The 16802-nt window shown below is 42.0% G+C and overlaps 1 protein-coding gene across 1 annotated transcript in view; it reads right to left on the bottom strand.

Moving 5' to 3' along the window:
* The window catches only part of LOC133450780 (voltage-dependent N-type calcium channel subunit alpha-1B-like), a 245093-nt gene that overhangs the window by 82259 nt on the left and 146032 nt on the right, over positions 1-16802 (bottom strand). Inside the window, 4 exon segments of the mRNA XM_061729657.1 lie at positions 2211-2331; positions 5365-5543; positions 6171-6959; positions 10949-10984. Of these exon segments, the coding sequence (XP_061585641.1) occupies positions 2211-2331; positions 5365-5543; positions 6171-6959; positions 10949-10984 (1125 nt within the window).

Below are 16802 nucleotides of genomic sequence, written 5' to 3'. Positions count from 1 at the left end.
AGTTGATGTTCCATCACAATGATGATGATGAAATATTAGATTAAGCTGGAAAAGTTACATAGTGCTGCTTTAAAGTGACAGCAAGCTTTTTTTGTTTCAGTTCCATGTATGAACATCACCTCATCACTGTAACTTCCAAACACTGCTTTGGCCAGTCACAGCCAGAATAAACAGTCAGCGTGATTACAAGAGCTCCACTGCAACAGAAACCTCCGTCCCAGACGTCGGGGTAACAGCTGTTACAGCTCGGACCTCAGGGAGCTCACTGGCTGGACATGCCCTCGCACTCAGAACACGAGCCCCAGAAATTACAATGTCAATAATAGATTACAGATCATGAATAATTATCTCAAACTCAAGTCCACCATCACTGTGTAACACGGCGTTTAGGGGACGCTGGGCAACGACACCCAACCACCCCAGCACTAAGGGAAACTGAGTTGTTGTTTTGGTTTGTTGGTTTTTTGGCGAAACAGGGTCTAGTAGTTCTGTCAAGAAATGAAAACTACGTTCTCCCCCTGCCTCCAGTTCAATTTCAATTCAATTCAATTCAATTCAATTTTATTTACCGTATTTTCACGACCATTCGGCGCGCCGTGTGGAAAGGCGCACCCTCAGTTTTTTGTGTCATTTCTGTATTTAAAACACAAACATGGCGCACCGACCGAAAAGGCGCCGTCTACACACACGGAGCGCCGCCATACAACACACACACACACACACACACACACGTGCGCACAACACACACAAATAGAGCAAAAAATAAATAAAATAAAAATAAAGCGGGAGCAAAACTTAGTTTGATTGTACTTTATTTAAGTTATTACATTAATCAAACCCATTGAAATCTTCATCCTCCGTTTCTGCATTCATCCAATCCTGATCAATGAGACCGGGAGAACTGATCAATGAGACCGGGAGAACTGATCAATGAGACCGGGAGAACTGATCAATGAGACCAGGAGAACTGATCAATAAGACCGGGAGAACTGATCAATAAGACCGGGAGAACTGATCAATGAGACCAGGAGAACTGATCAATGAGACCAGGAGAACTGATCAATGAGACCGGGAGAACTGATCAATGAGACCGGGAGAACTGATCAATGAGACCGGGAGAACTGATCAATAAGACCGGGAGAACTGATCAATGAGACCGGGAGAACTGATCAATGAGACCGGGAGAACTGATCAATGAGACCAGGAGAACTGATCAATGAGACCAGGAGAACTGATCAATGAGACCGGGAGAACTGATCAATGAGACCGGGAGAACTGATCAATGAGACCGGGAGAACTGATCAATAAGACCGGGAGAACTGATCAATGAGACCGGGAGAACTGATCAATGAGACCGGGAGAACTGATCAATGAGACCGGGAGAAGCGATCAGCTGCGACGGGCAGAGCCCCAAGCTCTCTGGCCGTGCTGAGCAGCCGAGTCACTTTCCGTGCCGTGCGGCCCCTCGGAAATGATGCCGGCTTTTGCAAAAGCCCGAACAACAGTCCAGCCCAGCAGACACGTCAGCCCACGCATCTACAATCCTTCAAGAGTAAACGACGGAGCCCGCCGACGCGTCGGCTGCTGCTCGGTCGGTGGTTCCTCCGCCCTTCGGGCCCGCCTCTGTGGTGCAGCTCCCCCCGGCAGCAGCGTGTCCTTCTCGGTAGCAAGGCCGAGTCTCCCCGTCTGCCCCAGGTGTCCCGCCACGGAGCCGCCGCCGGGCAATCACGGGCAATCACGGGCAATTCACGCTCCCCTTTTCCCCCATAACTTCTCACGGTGGCCTCAATTACGTCCGCCTTATGGACCCGCGTTACACCAACGCAGCCCTACGTCGTAGGCTCTGCGTCGGTGTAACGCAGAACCATAAATCAGCCTTTAAATAATACAATGGGCGCATTGCATCATTGGGCGCGCAGCATATTTAAAAAAGAAAAAAAAGATGTTTATATGCGCCTAATGGTCGCAAAAATACGGTATATAGCGTCTAATACAACATAGTTGTCACTAGAATCTTTCCAGAGACCCAGAAGATGAACATAAACCCCCGAGCAGTTATTACATAAACAATGGCAGGTAAAAACTCCCCTAGTGGGAGAAAAGCCTTAAGCCAAACAGTGGCAAGGAAAACTCCCCTTTATTCAGGAAGAAACCTGGAGCAGGACGTCCAGTGAGAGGGTGAGGAGGTAGGAGAAGCTGAGGGGACTCACGGATTGGTCTGTCCAAACATGAACATGGAACTGTACGGCAGGATGGGTTTGGGTCCCGTTTGGCACAAATCCTCCAGGGCCTTCTCATTCATGGGCATCATTTCACAGTCAATACTGTTCACTGGGAAGAAAGACAGTAACAGTCTCATTTATGGCAGAATATAACTGTAACAAGATCAAGCAAACTTCACAGAGCATTGCTAAACATGGCATGATCACTGGAGAATGAGGATATGTTGTGTTCGTATCATTATCAATCAGTTTTCATATATATTGCGCAAATCTCTTCTTCACAAAGGATGGCATTACATTTTTTTTGTACTTGTTATGACAAAATAATCCCATTCAGTTGTATAATAGTCTATTCTGTTGTGTCTTACTTCCTCTTGATGTTGAAGAGCCAGTGAATGCCAGATGAACCAGGATTCTCAACTAGCAAAACAAACTACGGTGGAAAGCTAAAGTTTTTGAATGTGTTGAGCCTGACTGGTTTTCTAAATTCATTTGCAATAAAATGGGGCTTCATTTAAATCACAAAGATGGACAGGCACAATGTGTTTTAGCTGATTAGACATCTGGATAGAATTATGTTTTCTGGCGCCTTTACTGATCACACCCATTAAACATTCATCGTACTGGAGGAAAAAAGAAACCATAGAATGATTATTTGAACAAAAACAAGCTGGAATCAACAGTTTGCACACCTGAAATCCAGTCAGTGAAAGGATGTTTTTAGATGTAATGTAGAGCTACTTGATAAAATTCATTTTCAAGATATTGGGTTTGTGTTAAAATCTGCTGATATGAAGCATGCCTCACTAAAAGGAAGATATATATACAGCCAAGAGTAGTTCCCAGTGAAAGGCTGGGAAGAGATACAGAGGCTTCTCAAAGTGTTTAGGTTCCCTTAAAGCAGCACAATGTAACTTTCAGCTTTTGTTGAGTTTGGTGGCTCCTTTGGACCAAAGCGGTAGTGCTTTACCAGAAAGAACTACATTTCCCATGAGCACCAGCGCGTACTGCTGGAAAACTCCTGTCCCCGTCGCTGCATTTGTTTTGATAGAGAATCAAATAAGACGGGACAGACTTTCAAAACTACTTTTCTGTTTTCAGCGGTCGTTTGCAGGATGGATAGTGAAGAGGTAATGTATCTATTTTTGGATAAACAATATAATATGACGAAGTTGAAAATCACTAAGTTCAACTTGGTTTTATTAGTGAAGTCTCCCCCGCCCCCCCGTCCTGTTTCAGCAGATAATGCTCCACAAACTACAAACGTTTTTTTAGAGGGACTTCGTCATAAATTAGTAGTCCAACATACTTACTGACAAAATAAAAACATACTTTATAACCTGTGAATAACTGAATGTTCATTCCTTATATTTTGCAGATCAGCCCTGCACAATTTAACAGTTCTCAGGAAAAATACTAGAACCCAAGACGAATCCCCTGTATGTGAAAACATTCTAATTTTGATTCTTATTGAACATAGAACTCTACATTTACATTTGTATCATAACAATTCTGTCTCTCTTGTCGGACATCCCTCCTCGTCTTTCAGCTCACGCCAGCAAGTGAACGCCGGGACAAAGTTTATTCTTGTCCGGGCATTTAGCTTGTTACTCTCCCGCTTTCTTTTTCCGCCTCCTCCGATAAAACTTTTATTTTCTTGGGTTTTTCCGCTGGTTCGGCCATGACACCAGCTTCTGCTGAGCTCTGAGCTCCACGCCCCGCCCAGCTTTGGTCTGGACTACGAATGGGGAAGGAGGGGGAAGTGACGTATGCCGTAAAGCAGTCAAAGCCGTAAAAATGTGTAGTTTTTTAGTGTGGCAGGGTTCCTACCATGCTCCTCAAAGTTACATAGTGCCAGTGAAGGAGATACAGACCCCTCAGACCATGACAGAGGTTCATTAAACCTGTTGGAAGTTGATGTTCCATCACAATGATGATGATGAAATATTACATTAAGCTGGAAAAGTTACATAGTGTTGCTTTTAGTCAGACGGAGAACAGACACAACCTTCAACCTGTTGTAGTAAGTGAGCTAACGTCAGTGTTGCTAATTTAGCCACTTTGTTTTCCCCTGTACATGTTTGTTCGTGCAGTCCAGCGACAACCAGTGGTCACCCAAACTATTGGGGGTGGTCAGGCCAAGCTCTGGCAGCCTGGCAGGGTTGTTCTGAGGTGACGGACTGGGAGGTTTTTTGTGAATATCATGGGGAGAATGTCTAATGGCCTCACAGACGCTATTACACACTATGTTGATTTCTGCACCGACACTTGTTGAGGATATTTTTATATAATTATGTGAATATTTTATAATCATTTAACACCTAAGTAAAACATTTAACTAGGGCTAATATTGAGAGAGAGAGAGAGGGAGAGTGGAAAAACACTGGCCTGCACACACACGGGTGAGGGAGGGGGAAGTCCGCTACACCTGCAGCCCGTGGCCTTGAGTGACTGTGGCAAAGGTGAGAGGCAAACTGGGAAGCTGTAACATCATGACATCATGAGAAATTTCTGGCGAATGTATCAAATCGGTGCCTAGAAAGTACAGAAAATGTCGTATCTTATCTCAGACTGGGTATATAAGCCGTGGTCCGGAGATAAGTTTTCAGAGTTTTCCTTGGACCGCGGAACATGTGATGCTCTCCTGTGAACAATCTTTAAATTGTACTGTTTTGCAATAAAGGACCTTCACAGTATTTTTTGGACGAATACCAGCCGAAACTTGACTCCTGTGTTTTCTTCAAGTCCTAGGATGAAGGAAAAACTTAGACGATTTTGGAGTAATGGAAATCTTAGAATTATTGTGGAGATCCCAAAAAGGATTTTCTCTACACACTGTAATTTCCATTAAGACGTCAAACTCCAGCCCCCTGGGGACCAATGAAACACAATATCCTCCTGTGCAGAAACCTTTTCAACTTTATGTCCCGAAGAATCTTTATTACCACTTTATTACCACTGCTGGAGCAACTTGATAAATATTTATGCATATAGAGATGTATTTGTGTTTTGTGGGGCGGCTGTGGAATGAATTTTATCAGATTTTTAAAAATAATGAATAATTATATTATTCTGTGAAATTGTCTGGATGTTATCTCAGTCATACTGAGTCTGAATTGTGTAGACGTTAGTTGGTACTAACTTTGTATCAGGGTGGTCTCTCCAGGTGGGGAGGTGATGGTCACAGGGGGAATGTGAACAGAGGATTGGCTGGTTCTTCTAATATTCTTCTGGTTGTCCGAGTCCTCTGGATGGTCAGCCGGGAAACTGGTTTCCTGCTGGGGGGAGATGGCTGACGAGTCTCCCTCCGAGTCACCAAACCTTTACAGAAAGCAAATGCAGCATTTAATATGTTGACAGACACTGTCTTAATGATTTTTTTCTTTTTTCTCTTTTGTGCATGTTTGCAGGCCGGAGCATCGGGAGCTGCGTGCTGGCCTGCGGCCCCGCCCCCCTCTGGTCATCCCGCTGCTGCTTCCACCTGCCTGCTGTGCTGCTGATGTCCCCTACTCCCCAGTCTGGCCCTACCCCCTTATGATCCAGGTCCTGGTCCAGGTTTCTTCCCTCCTAAAGGGGAGTTTTTCTTGCTACTGTTTGGCTTAAGGTTTTTCTCCCACTAGGGGAGTTTTTACCTGCCATTGTTTATGTAATAATTGCTCGGGGGTTTATGTTTATGTTTATGTTCATGTTCTGGATCTCTGGAAAGCGTCTAGAGTCAACATCTGTTGTATTAGATGCTATATAAATAAAATTTAATTGAATTGAATTTCTCACAAGGGACAGGACACTGATACTTTCTGACTGCAAAGTAAAATTCAAACATTGTGAGAAGCAAAACAAGAAATTGAGCCTGGATTTGACCTCCCTTGGTGTAAAAGAGCTCTCTGGTGTGTCTGCTCAGGGAGAAAAGCATGTGAGTAACAATCATGAAGCCATGTTGGTTTTTACCTGTGACTGTGGATCTTCTCCTTCTCCGTGGGCTCCTCTCCTCCAGCCGTGGTCTGGCCCCGGGACCCATGAGTGCGATGCCTCCTTCTCTCTCCATTAGTCACACTTTGGCCTCTGGAGTTCCTGTCCACCTCTCTGTTAGATGAACGTCCATCTTTGCGACGGGATCTTCGCTCTCCCTTTCCATCGTTGTTCACCGTCCCATTGCCCCCTCGGGACTGTCGATGAGAGTGATGATGACGGTGTTTCTCACCGGTGACTCCTCTACCTCCACCGTCCTCCACTGAACTCTGATGGTGCTGCATCCCGCCTCCCTCTCGACTACGTGACCTCTCGCTCTTGCCGTCTTTGCTCCGGCTGCAGTCGTGCTCTTTGGAGCGAATGTGATGGACGTGGCGCCTCCCCTCCTTCCCAGGGCCACCGTTGTCGTTGGCCTCCTCCTTGGATTTGGCGCGACCTCTGTCTGGGTGGCGGTGGTGGCGATGGTGGGAATGGCGAGGAGATGAAGGTGGATCGGTAGTAGTCTTGCCTTCCTCTGGTGTGTAGGTCTTGTGGTGGTGATGCTGGTGACCGCCCTGCAGAGCCCCGTCGCTGGACTCAACCACCAGGGGCCGGTCCAGGTGGGTCTTCATGTCAGGCCGGATGTGAAGGGCCGACGACAGGCGGATACGCTCTTCTGACTCCAGTTCGTTGTACAGAGCCTCACAGCTCGCCCAGTTCTGTTTCCTCATCTGGTTGGCCCTCTGCTCCCACACTGATATCATCTTCACTGGCCTTAGCTGCTCCTTACTGAGGGGGAACCAGACACATCATGACCACCTCAACGTTGAGAATGCACTGGCAAATATTAACTCCTTCCTGAACTTCCTTCTTTGATGTCACTGCTACTGTTTTGTAAGTATCTACGAAAGATGTTCAGTAACCCTTCCCAGGGAATATCATGACTGCATTCACATGGACAGCAATAATCTGATTAGTGATCATATTCTGAATAAGACAACAATCCAGTTAAGGTGCACAAGTTGCCTCTGTAGTACGATTCCCACATGTCAGGCTTCTCTGTTAGAGTGTAGATCAGGGGTCGGCAACCCACCCCACCCCACCCCGGCCCTAGTGGCTCCTGGAGCTTTTTAAAAAATGTTTGAACTTTTTTTCCTTTTTTTTTCTTTCTTTCCTTTTTTCTTCTTTTTTTCCCTTTTTTTCTTTTTTTCTCTTTTTTTCTTCCTTTTTCCTTTCCTTTTTAATCTCGACATTTCAACCTTTTTCTCGACATTTTGAATTATTTCTCAAGATTGTACTTCAACATTAATCTTGACATTTCAACTTTTGTCTCGACATTTCGACTTTTTTCTCTACATTTTGACTTTTTTCTCGAAGTGCATAATGAAAAAAAATCTTCCCCCAGTTATAACTAATATAGATACATGCAGCATGTGTTGTCTTCATTTTAAGTCTGATACAAGACTCGGCTCCAGACACATTTGTTTTTGTGTTTTCGGTCCAATACGGCTCTTTCAACATGTTGGGTTGCCGACCCCTGGACTAGATGGATTACTGCTACAGTATGTCCCTTGTGTCCCTCTGCCTTAGACCTCCCTCGGGAACTTGCACAGCTAAAAAGAAAACTTCAGACAATGTAAGGCCTTCAAAGCTATGGTTTCAATATTCATTAGCTTTCAGTTTAGCTGTCCACAATACCGTGAGGGGATTTCTTGTTTGAGCCTTTCCTCCAGAATTTAATGCAAAAACATTCTTCAAGCTGAAAAAGCTAAAATAACAAGTTTATGGGTGTTGAAAAACACACATACTACCATGTTACTATTGTGAGTGTTTTGTTCCTGACTTTGCAAAAGCTCCACGTAGCCTACAGCTTCTTATTTGTAGTGCTATTTGTTGTGGTTTACACTTGTTTTTGTCCTTAAACATTCCCCAAGTACCGTATGTTGAGGCCACTGGGAGACTCGGAAGCCTCAAATAGGACTTGATGTTTTTATTAATGTCTACAATAATGCATCTTTGAGCATACTCAGCTTTGCTTAACACAATTATTTATTACTAATGTGACTTTCCTTTGATCAGGGTTACTGTTTCCTGTCTTAACCCTGGTACTGTCTTTGGGTCAAAATTACCTCATTCTCCTGTTCTTCTTTCCTCCTGCTCTCTCCTTCCTTCTCCCTTCCTCTTTCCTTCCTTCCTTCCTTCCTACTGCTCTCTCCTTCCTTCTCCCTTCCTCTTTCCTTCCTTCCTTCCTTCCTACTGCTCTCTCCTTCCTTCTCCCTTCCTCTTTCCTTCCTTCCTTCCTTCCTTCCTTCCTTCCTTCCTTCCTTCCTTCCTTCCTTCCTTCCTTCCTTCCTTCCTTCCTTCCTTCCTTCCTTCCTTCCTTCCTTCCTACTGCTCTCTCCTTCCTTCTCCCTTCCTCTTTTCTCCCTTCCTTCCTTCTTTACTCCTTTTCTTCTTTCTTTTCTCCCCTCGTACATTCTTTCCTTGTTTTCTCCTTTCCTTCCTTCATTCTTTTTCCCTTCCTTCCTTCCTTCTTTTCTCCCTTCCTTCCTTCTTTTCTCCCTTCCTTCCTTCCTTCCTTCCTTCCTTCCTTTCTTCCTTCCTTCCTTCTTTCCTCCCTTCTTCCCTTCCTCACCTTCCTTCCTTGACCCAAAGACAGCACAAGGGTTAATCAGACTGATAACTGAGTATTGTTGTCCATGTAAACTGACTCAGTGAAGGCTTGGCTTCCTTCCTGACTCCGTATGGCACATAAAACCACAACAAAAATGGATAGTATTCTACAGGTGTGTACTGATTTTGTCAAAATGTAGCACACTGTGAACAACTGCACAATCAGTTGTATGCACAAAATACTAGGAGGGTGTGCAGGTTTGGGGGAAAATATCCAGTTGAAACTGACGAGTCAACCTTGCAACCTGTATCCCATAATGCAAAGGGCCACTACAGCAAACGCTGGTCACAACTTTACCTTTTGCCATGGCATAAGCACTTTTTTTCAATACAGTGAACACCTTACCAGTATACAATGCATTGTATTTTTGTGCACAGTGTATGTGTAGTATGTGGTTTCAGAAATGGCCCTAGTCTGCACATGCCTAGGATTCACAGTATATCCAAGTTGCAATGGAGGTCTCATCACAATAAGTGCTGGTTCCATTTATCAAAGTATAGAGGGAATGGACATGACGTCACAGATGCGACTTCACAGCGGGTTACGCCCACTGAGTGTCAGAAAGACTGAGTGGCAGAAAGACTGAGTGGCAGAAAGACTGAGTGTCAGCGTAAACTTTCAGTTTGAGCAACTGGAAAACATTTAAAATGGGAAAGAGCTGTTGTGGGATCGACTGTACTCATAGATTTAGCAAGAAATCAGAGTTATCGTTTTACAGACTGCCGAAAAATAAGCTTAAGAGAGACAAATGGATCGCTGCAATTCACAGAAACAACTGGATTCCAGGCACCGAAACGTGGATTAGTGGTTCCCATTTTGTATCAGGTAATGTTGGATTTTTGGGTAGCTAACGTTAAACGGTCAAATCATAAAGTTCAGTGTCCTCATCACTTTAATTTCTACAACAAATCCTGCCTTGAAGTCGGACCAAGCGTCAAGACTTTTGTAAGCCTTCAAGCTTTGCTTCGTGTATTTCCCCGGTGTAGAAATTAAGTACATATAAATATCAGGAAACTGGATTGGTGGCCAAATATTAATGTCCATGGACCACTGGTTCTTGGTAACTGTACCAAATATTAATGTCCATGGACCACTGGTTCTTGGTAACTGTACCAAATATTAATGTCCATGGACCACTGGTTCTTGGTAACTGTACCAAATATTAATGTCCATGAACCACTGGTTCTTGGTAACTGTACCAAATATTAATGTCCATGGACCACTGGTTCTTGGTAACTGTACCAAATATTAATGTCCATGGACCACTGGTTCTTGGTAACTGTACCAAATATTAATGTCCATGTTCCACTGGTTCTTGGTAACTGTACCAAATATTAATGTCCATGGACCACTGGTTCTTGGTAACTGTACCAAATATTAATGTCCATGGACCACTGGTTCTTGGTAACTGTACCAAATATTAATGTCCATGGACCACTGGTTCTTGGTAACTGTACCAAATATTAATGTCCATGGACCACTGGTTCTTGGTAACTGTACGGTTCACTGTCAAGTCCAACTGCCTTTAATTTAAGCCGATAATCGTCTGTTATCCCGTCTTCTCCACTAGTTGCAGCTGTTTTTGCCACTCAGTGCCAGTAAAGGTGCTGGTCCAGTGGGGATGTGACGTCAATGCAAACCCTCTATACTGTGGAGAGTTCATTCATGCTTATGCCTGAATGAAAGCCAAGCATGGCTACAGTGCCATGCTTGGCTTACTACCTTTTTATGAAGTGCATTGTAATATAATACTCAAAGGTTGAGTGCATGCACGTTTCATAACTCATTACTCAGGAGCCGCAGCATTTCTTCTTTTGATTCAAGAGTATGAAATCACATTTGAATGCTCCGTAATGTGGCAAAACAATATGACGTGTCATCTTGGTGCTACTATTCTTCTGATCACTGAGCATGGACATTGCACTAAGATGAGCGCCGGCTGAGCAGATGAAGCTGCAACATGGTGTGCATGACAAGACAGCAGAATAGCTCTGCTACAATGACGACGTGTTTCCTAGAAGAACGTGAACGATGACAGTGTGATTGTGTATGGCTCAGGCATGAAATCAACATGACTGAACACCTTCCAAAAATCATTTTTTACCTCAGGTAGTGATGGACTGGGGTGCAGACATAACTCCTACAGTAAACACAGATAAAGGAGCAACACTGAAACAAAGGGAAAGCACACCTGGAGGGATAAGTTTCAGAAATAAGCACATAAGGGGCAAATGAATTTCAGAAAAATTAACAAGGGGGATGATAATGCACAGTAAAAGTGTGAATGTACACAAAAGCTTTGTTTTTCTTTTTTACAAAGAAAAGAACAAATAATGACAAAAAGGAAATAGATACTCAACATTAAATAAACATTTATGCTTCAACAGAGCTGTGAAATGTTGCTGCGCCTAGTGGTGGTGTAAGAGCATGTGTGTGTTCATGTGTGTGTTTGGAGTCCAACGCTGTTACTTATAGTGTTATATAAGTGTGGGTTAACTGTGGCTTAATCGTTTCCTTCCTAAGAAGAAAAACAGAATTATTTGCAAATCCTTTAATATATTCACTTGAAAACACCACAAAGACAAGATATCTGCTGTTCAAAGTGATACACTGTTTTTTCTTTTCTTCTCTGTTTATTTTCTTCAAATATTCAATTTAAATTCAATTTGAATTAGATGCCTGCAACATGTTCCAAAAAAAGATGGGATAAGGCCAAGAAAAAACCAGGAAATTGAGGAAATCATAAAAACCCCTCTTTGGAATACTACCATGTTCATTGAAAACAGTCCTGATAAAAGGAGCATCCTAAAAGGCTCACACACAGTAAAGTTTAGGGATGCTCCCATACCATTTTTTTCACACCGAGTACGAGTATTTTAATTTGTGCACTTGCCGATACCGAGTACCGATACGATACTTCTACCACAAAAATAACTAGGCTAAAAATGCAATGAAAAATGCAATGAATTGCGGCTCAACATCTCCCCCTAGAGTCGCTAATCAGTATCTACAACAACAGTGAAGTGGTATCAGTGCGTGGTATCGGAAAATATTTGCGAGTACGAGTATATGAGAGCAGTATCGGCCCCGATACCAGTATCAGTATCGGGGTATCCTTAGTAAAGTTTGCTGAATAGAATTGAATCTGCTGCCATCCAAGTAACACCCTTTTCAGGGACATCTCTGCTTATTTCAGCAAGACAATGCCAGGCCACATGTGTTACATCCTAGTAAAAGAGTGCAGGTACTAGACTGGCCGGCCTGCAGTCTGGACCGCTCTCCTACTAAATACCACAGCTGAAGCTGTAGATCCAACAACCATGGGAATGAAGTCCACCTCCAAAAGTGGAAATGAAAGAAGGTGCAGCACTGAGGTCAACTGACCTAGCTTTTATGGAACCAGGTGCAGGCATCAAATAAAAAAAAGTGCTAAAAAAAAGAAATTTCCCAGGTTTAAGATTGGATATCTTGTTTTTGTATTGTATTCAGTTTTTATGAACGTTTCACACCATATCCTAACTTCATTGGAATTGGGGTTTGTATCAAGCCCTGATTGTGTTAAGATGATTGCTTACTGGCTAGACCTGTTGGGGAACTAAGCACAACAGAGTTGTAGAGCTGCAGAAGTGTCAACAGACCACGAAACCACTCACGCTCAAACATAAGACAATCACCGAGGGTTTGGGGTTCTGAGAGCTGCCGTTTGAAAAGTTGGAGCTTTCCTTTTTGGCCAAGACGTACAGGACTGTCTCAGAAAATTAGAATATTGTGATAAAGTTCTTTATTTTCTGTAATGCAATTAAAAAAACAAAAATGTCATACATTCTGGATTCATTACAAATCAACTGAAATATTGCAAGCCTTTTATTATTTTAATATTGCTGATTATGGCTTACAGTTTAAGATTAAGATTCCCAGAATATTCTACATTTTTGAGATAGGATATTTGAGTTTTCTTAAGCTGTAAGCCATGATCAGCAATATTAAAATAATAAAAGGCTTGCAATATTTCAGTTGATTTGTAATGAACCCAGAATGCATGACATTTTTGCATTACAGAAAATAAAGGACTTTATCACAATATTCTAATTTTCTGAGACAGTCCTGTATGATCCGAGCCCTAGGGACAGAATCTGCAGCTCCTGCTTCATCCTCAGGAAGCATTTCTGCCCCATGAGGGCATGAAAAAAGCAGAAAAGTGGCAATCAGCAAAAAGTGACCTGGCATGACCCATTGATTCTGGGACTGTCCCCCCTACCCACACCTACCCACCCCTACTGTTCATCTGGCCACGCTGCCTTTATGCAGCATGGCAACATTCTTGCTCATTGCAAGTGCAGGTAGGGGTGAAGAAAGCAGATTTTTAATGTTTTGCCTGTGTTTGAATCAATATTGGTTCTACTGAGCAGTCGTGGCACTGATGACAGAACAGCTTCATTCAGAAATATGGGACTCGGTATAAAATATACATCATTAGGTCTGTGTTGAAAAAAACGATTTTCCAATTCTAAATCGATTCTCATCTTAATTCCTAAAAATTGATTCATACGTCTAAAGATCGATTTTTTTTTCACCCTTACATTACAACTTTTGTTTATTTTTTTGTCTATGCCCAAAAAAAGAAGTTTTGTTGGACATGAGCATAACAGTGCCATGTTTTTGCCTTTAAATATGTTTAAAGGTATGAAAACAGTAGTAGAAAGTTTTCAGTTATTATTGCATAAATTGTCTATATTTCTTTGCTTTATATACTGTCTTGGGGTTACATTTGTATAAAATGCTAAAAACCAAATTCTCAAAAATTAAAAACCGAAATAGACAGAAAATGGAAAAAATTAAAACGGAATGTGGGAAAAAATAAAACCGATTTCATTCGGCCTCTGTTTGCTGCCCTGGATCTGTTTGATCATTTTGCCACACAATGTTTCTGAATTAGTTGCAGCTTTCCTCCTCCGACGAACCTTTCTGCATATCCGGTGTGCTAAAAGTTTTCTACTCCACACAATGTTTCTGTTTCAGTTCTATCAGCATTCTGGGAGCTGATTGGTCCTTACAGCATCATTAGCTGCAATACTTGCTGTTGAATCTCAATACAATACTAGTATTAATATGTTGCATAACTACAGTCTTACAGTCATATAATTCATGCAACAGCTGAAAAAACAGTTTTAATAAAACCAACCCAAATCAATATCAAATCGAATCAAAGCGTGATAATCGATTCTGAATCTTAAGAATCGGAATCGAATTGATTCTTGACATTTGAATGGATCCCCAGCCCTGTACATCATCCATACTTTCATAGTAAAACAATTCTACGTAGCATTTTAAAATCTATAGAGACAGAGGCCACTGGCAAGAAAACAATACACGGAGGAATTTTGATAAAGAGTAAGTAGTAAAGAGTAACTAGTGGCACAAATAAATGCTGATCACAGAGAAGAAACAAAATCATAAAATACAGAAACAGTGAAACACGCAGGCACGCGTGCACGCATGCACACAGAGCAGCGGTGCAGGGAGGTGTGAGCTGGTAGAGCAGCCAGTTATCACAGGAGACGGGGGGGATTGTACCAGAGAGTAACTCACAGTGAGCTAACGCTGCAGATGGATGAGCTGCTAGAGTGCGCGTTATCTCGACTGCGTGTTAGAAAACTGCACATGCACAAAACAAAAACGGGGAGGGAAAACATGAAGTCAGAGAAAGAGCCAGACATCATCATGATTCGCTCTCTCTTCGGTGACTTTTAGTGTCCAACTGCATTCTATTGCAATGGGAAGGCAAACACTGGTTAAAAGAATGAAATGACATACAATAAAATAAAATCTACTGGTGAGAAATACTGTGTTCTTGATCCACACACCTTAAGTAGATCAAAAAGACAGGATTGATACCAATAAGGAATGGGTTCAGCTCACACAAATGCACTACTTTAGTGACACCAGGATTATACTGAACAAATATAAACAAATCATTGACATTAAAATTCACGTGAAGAATAGCATAGATTTGAACAATATTGTGGTTAACAGGATGTCATGGGTTGAGCTGTGGGACGTGCATCAGATACACAGAAAAGAGGTGTTGTGTTAGTTATCACGTTTGTATTCATAGAATAACAATCAATAAAACCAAAGATATTGTTCATCCAAATCATAATTGTTTTGTTTTGTTTCATTTCCTTTAAAGGTTTGGTACAGAAACTATATTGAGTCACTATCTGAAGTCATGTGAAAAAGCAAGCACACCCTCCTTGGATTGTGAAGTTTCAACAGGATTCACACGCGTTTGCAGGTGGTATTGAGGCAGCGTTGGGTTCCAGCTGCCCGAGCAGAGGGAAAACAAACCCACGCTGCTATGAATCCAGGGCAGGCGGCTCACCGCTACCCAAGGCAAGTATGGACAGGGGTACAGAACCCCACGGCTGATGCCTTGCTGGTGGAGAAACCCACTTGCTATGACACTAATGGTACTTTTACACTAGTACCTACTCGGCTCTACTCAACTCAGCTCAGTCAGCTCGGCCTGGTTTCTTACGATGGGCTGCTGGGAAAAGTACCGAAGGCCTGTAATCAGTACTCGAATTGAGGGGGTATGAGGGGGGATGGCATCCCCCCTGAAATAAAAACGGTCCAAATCATCCCCCCTGTAAAACTGCCATCCCCCCTTTCCATCCCTTATGTCATTTCATCAATGAATGTGGTTTTACTGCTATTTCAACATTTAGAGTCATCACCAGAAAAATAACACCAGAAAAATAACTTATTGGACAATTTTCACCTGTTTCAAGTAAATTTTCACTTGAAATAAGTAGAAAAATCTGCCAGTGGGACAAGATTTATCTTCTCGTTACAAGCAAAAAAAAAATCTTGTTCCACTGGCAGATTTTTCTACTTATTTTAAGTGAAAATCTACTTGAAACAGGTGAAAATTGTTATTTTTTCCAGTGATGAGTCTTGTTTTAAGTGTAATGAGATTTTTTTTACTAAAATGAGACATTTTAACTAGAAATAAGACAAATATTCTTGTTAAGATTGTGAGTTTTTGCAGTGATCCATGTTACTTATCCTGTGAAGGACAGAGTCATATTGATAAGTTCAGAAAAGTGTTTTTTATTGTTGTGTTTTGATGTATTTGATGTAAGCCCAGTGGATATTTAAAGCTTACAGAAGGCTGCATTTAACTGCTGCTATGTCATTCCTGCAGTATTTCTGCAGCTGTTTTGGTCACTGCTATTATTTGTAATATATTATATTATTTGTAATCAGCACAAATTATCTGTCCCCATATGATCAAATCCACCATCTCCCCTGATTTTTTTTTACAACTCGAGTACTGCCTGTAATGATAAGCTATCAAACGCTCTGATGAAGACCTTCAACACCTCCCTGAAACCAGCCATTGTCCCACCCCAGCTTTTTCTCTTTTTTAAAATGTGATTATTTATTACACTTCAGTGGTATTTGTAAAGAGTAGAAAACAAAAATGTAAGTAAAATAAGTCTAGACATTGCTTGTTATTTGTTATTCTAATTTAATAATTCCCCTCCTTTTCTATGCTCCATAACGTGAATTTAAATGCTTCATTTTGTTATTCATATGCACCTTTTAATTCTTAGAGTGCCTTGTTTTTTGTTTTCTTACAAGAATCCCCTTTTTTTTATTTTTTTCCCTTTCTTTTCATATTGTATTTATATTGATATTTGTCCATTATCCTCTTTGAGAGTTTGTATATTTTCAATAAATTTTGTTTAATAAAAAAAAAAAAAAGTTGTTGGTCGGGATCTGGAACCTGGAACCGGCAAATTTCCAAGCACGATATTGGATGATAACTCCAAACACGTCATGCATTTCGGACCCCAAACAGCCGCCCGCTATCTTTGCCTGAAAAACTATCTTGGACAAAGTCACTGATGTACAAAAAAAGGGCAATAATTACGAGTGGTAACCATTTTTAT

The sequence above is a fragment of the Cololabis saira genome, chromosome 9 (genome assembly GCF_033807715.1).
Source record: "Cololabis saira isolate AMF1-May2022 chromosome 9, fColSai1.1, whole genome shotgun sequence".
Taxonomy (NCBI): domain Eukaryota; kingdom Metazoa; phylum Chordata; class Actinopteri; order Beloniformes; family Belonidae; genus Cololabis; species Cololabis saira.
This window is presented reverse-complemented; position numbering and strand designations above follow the sequence as displayed.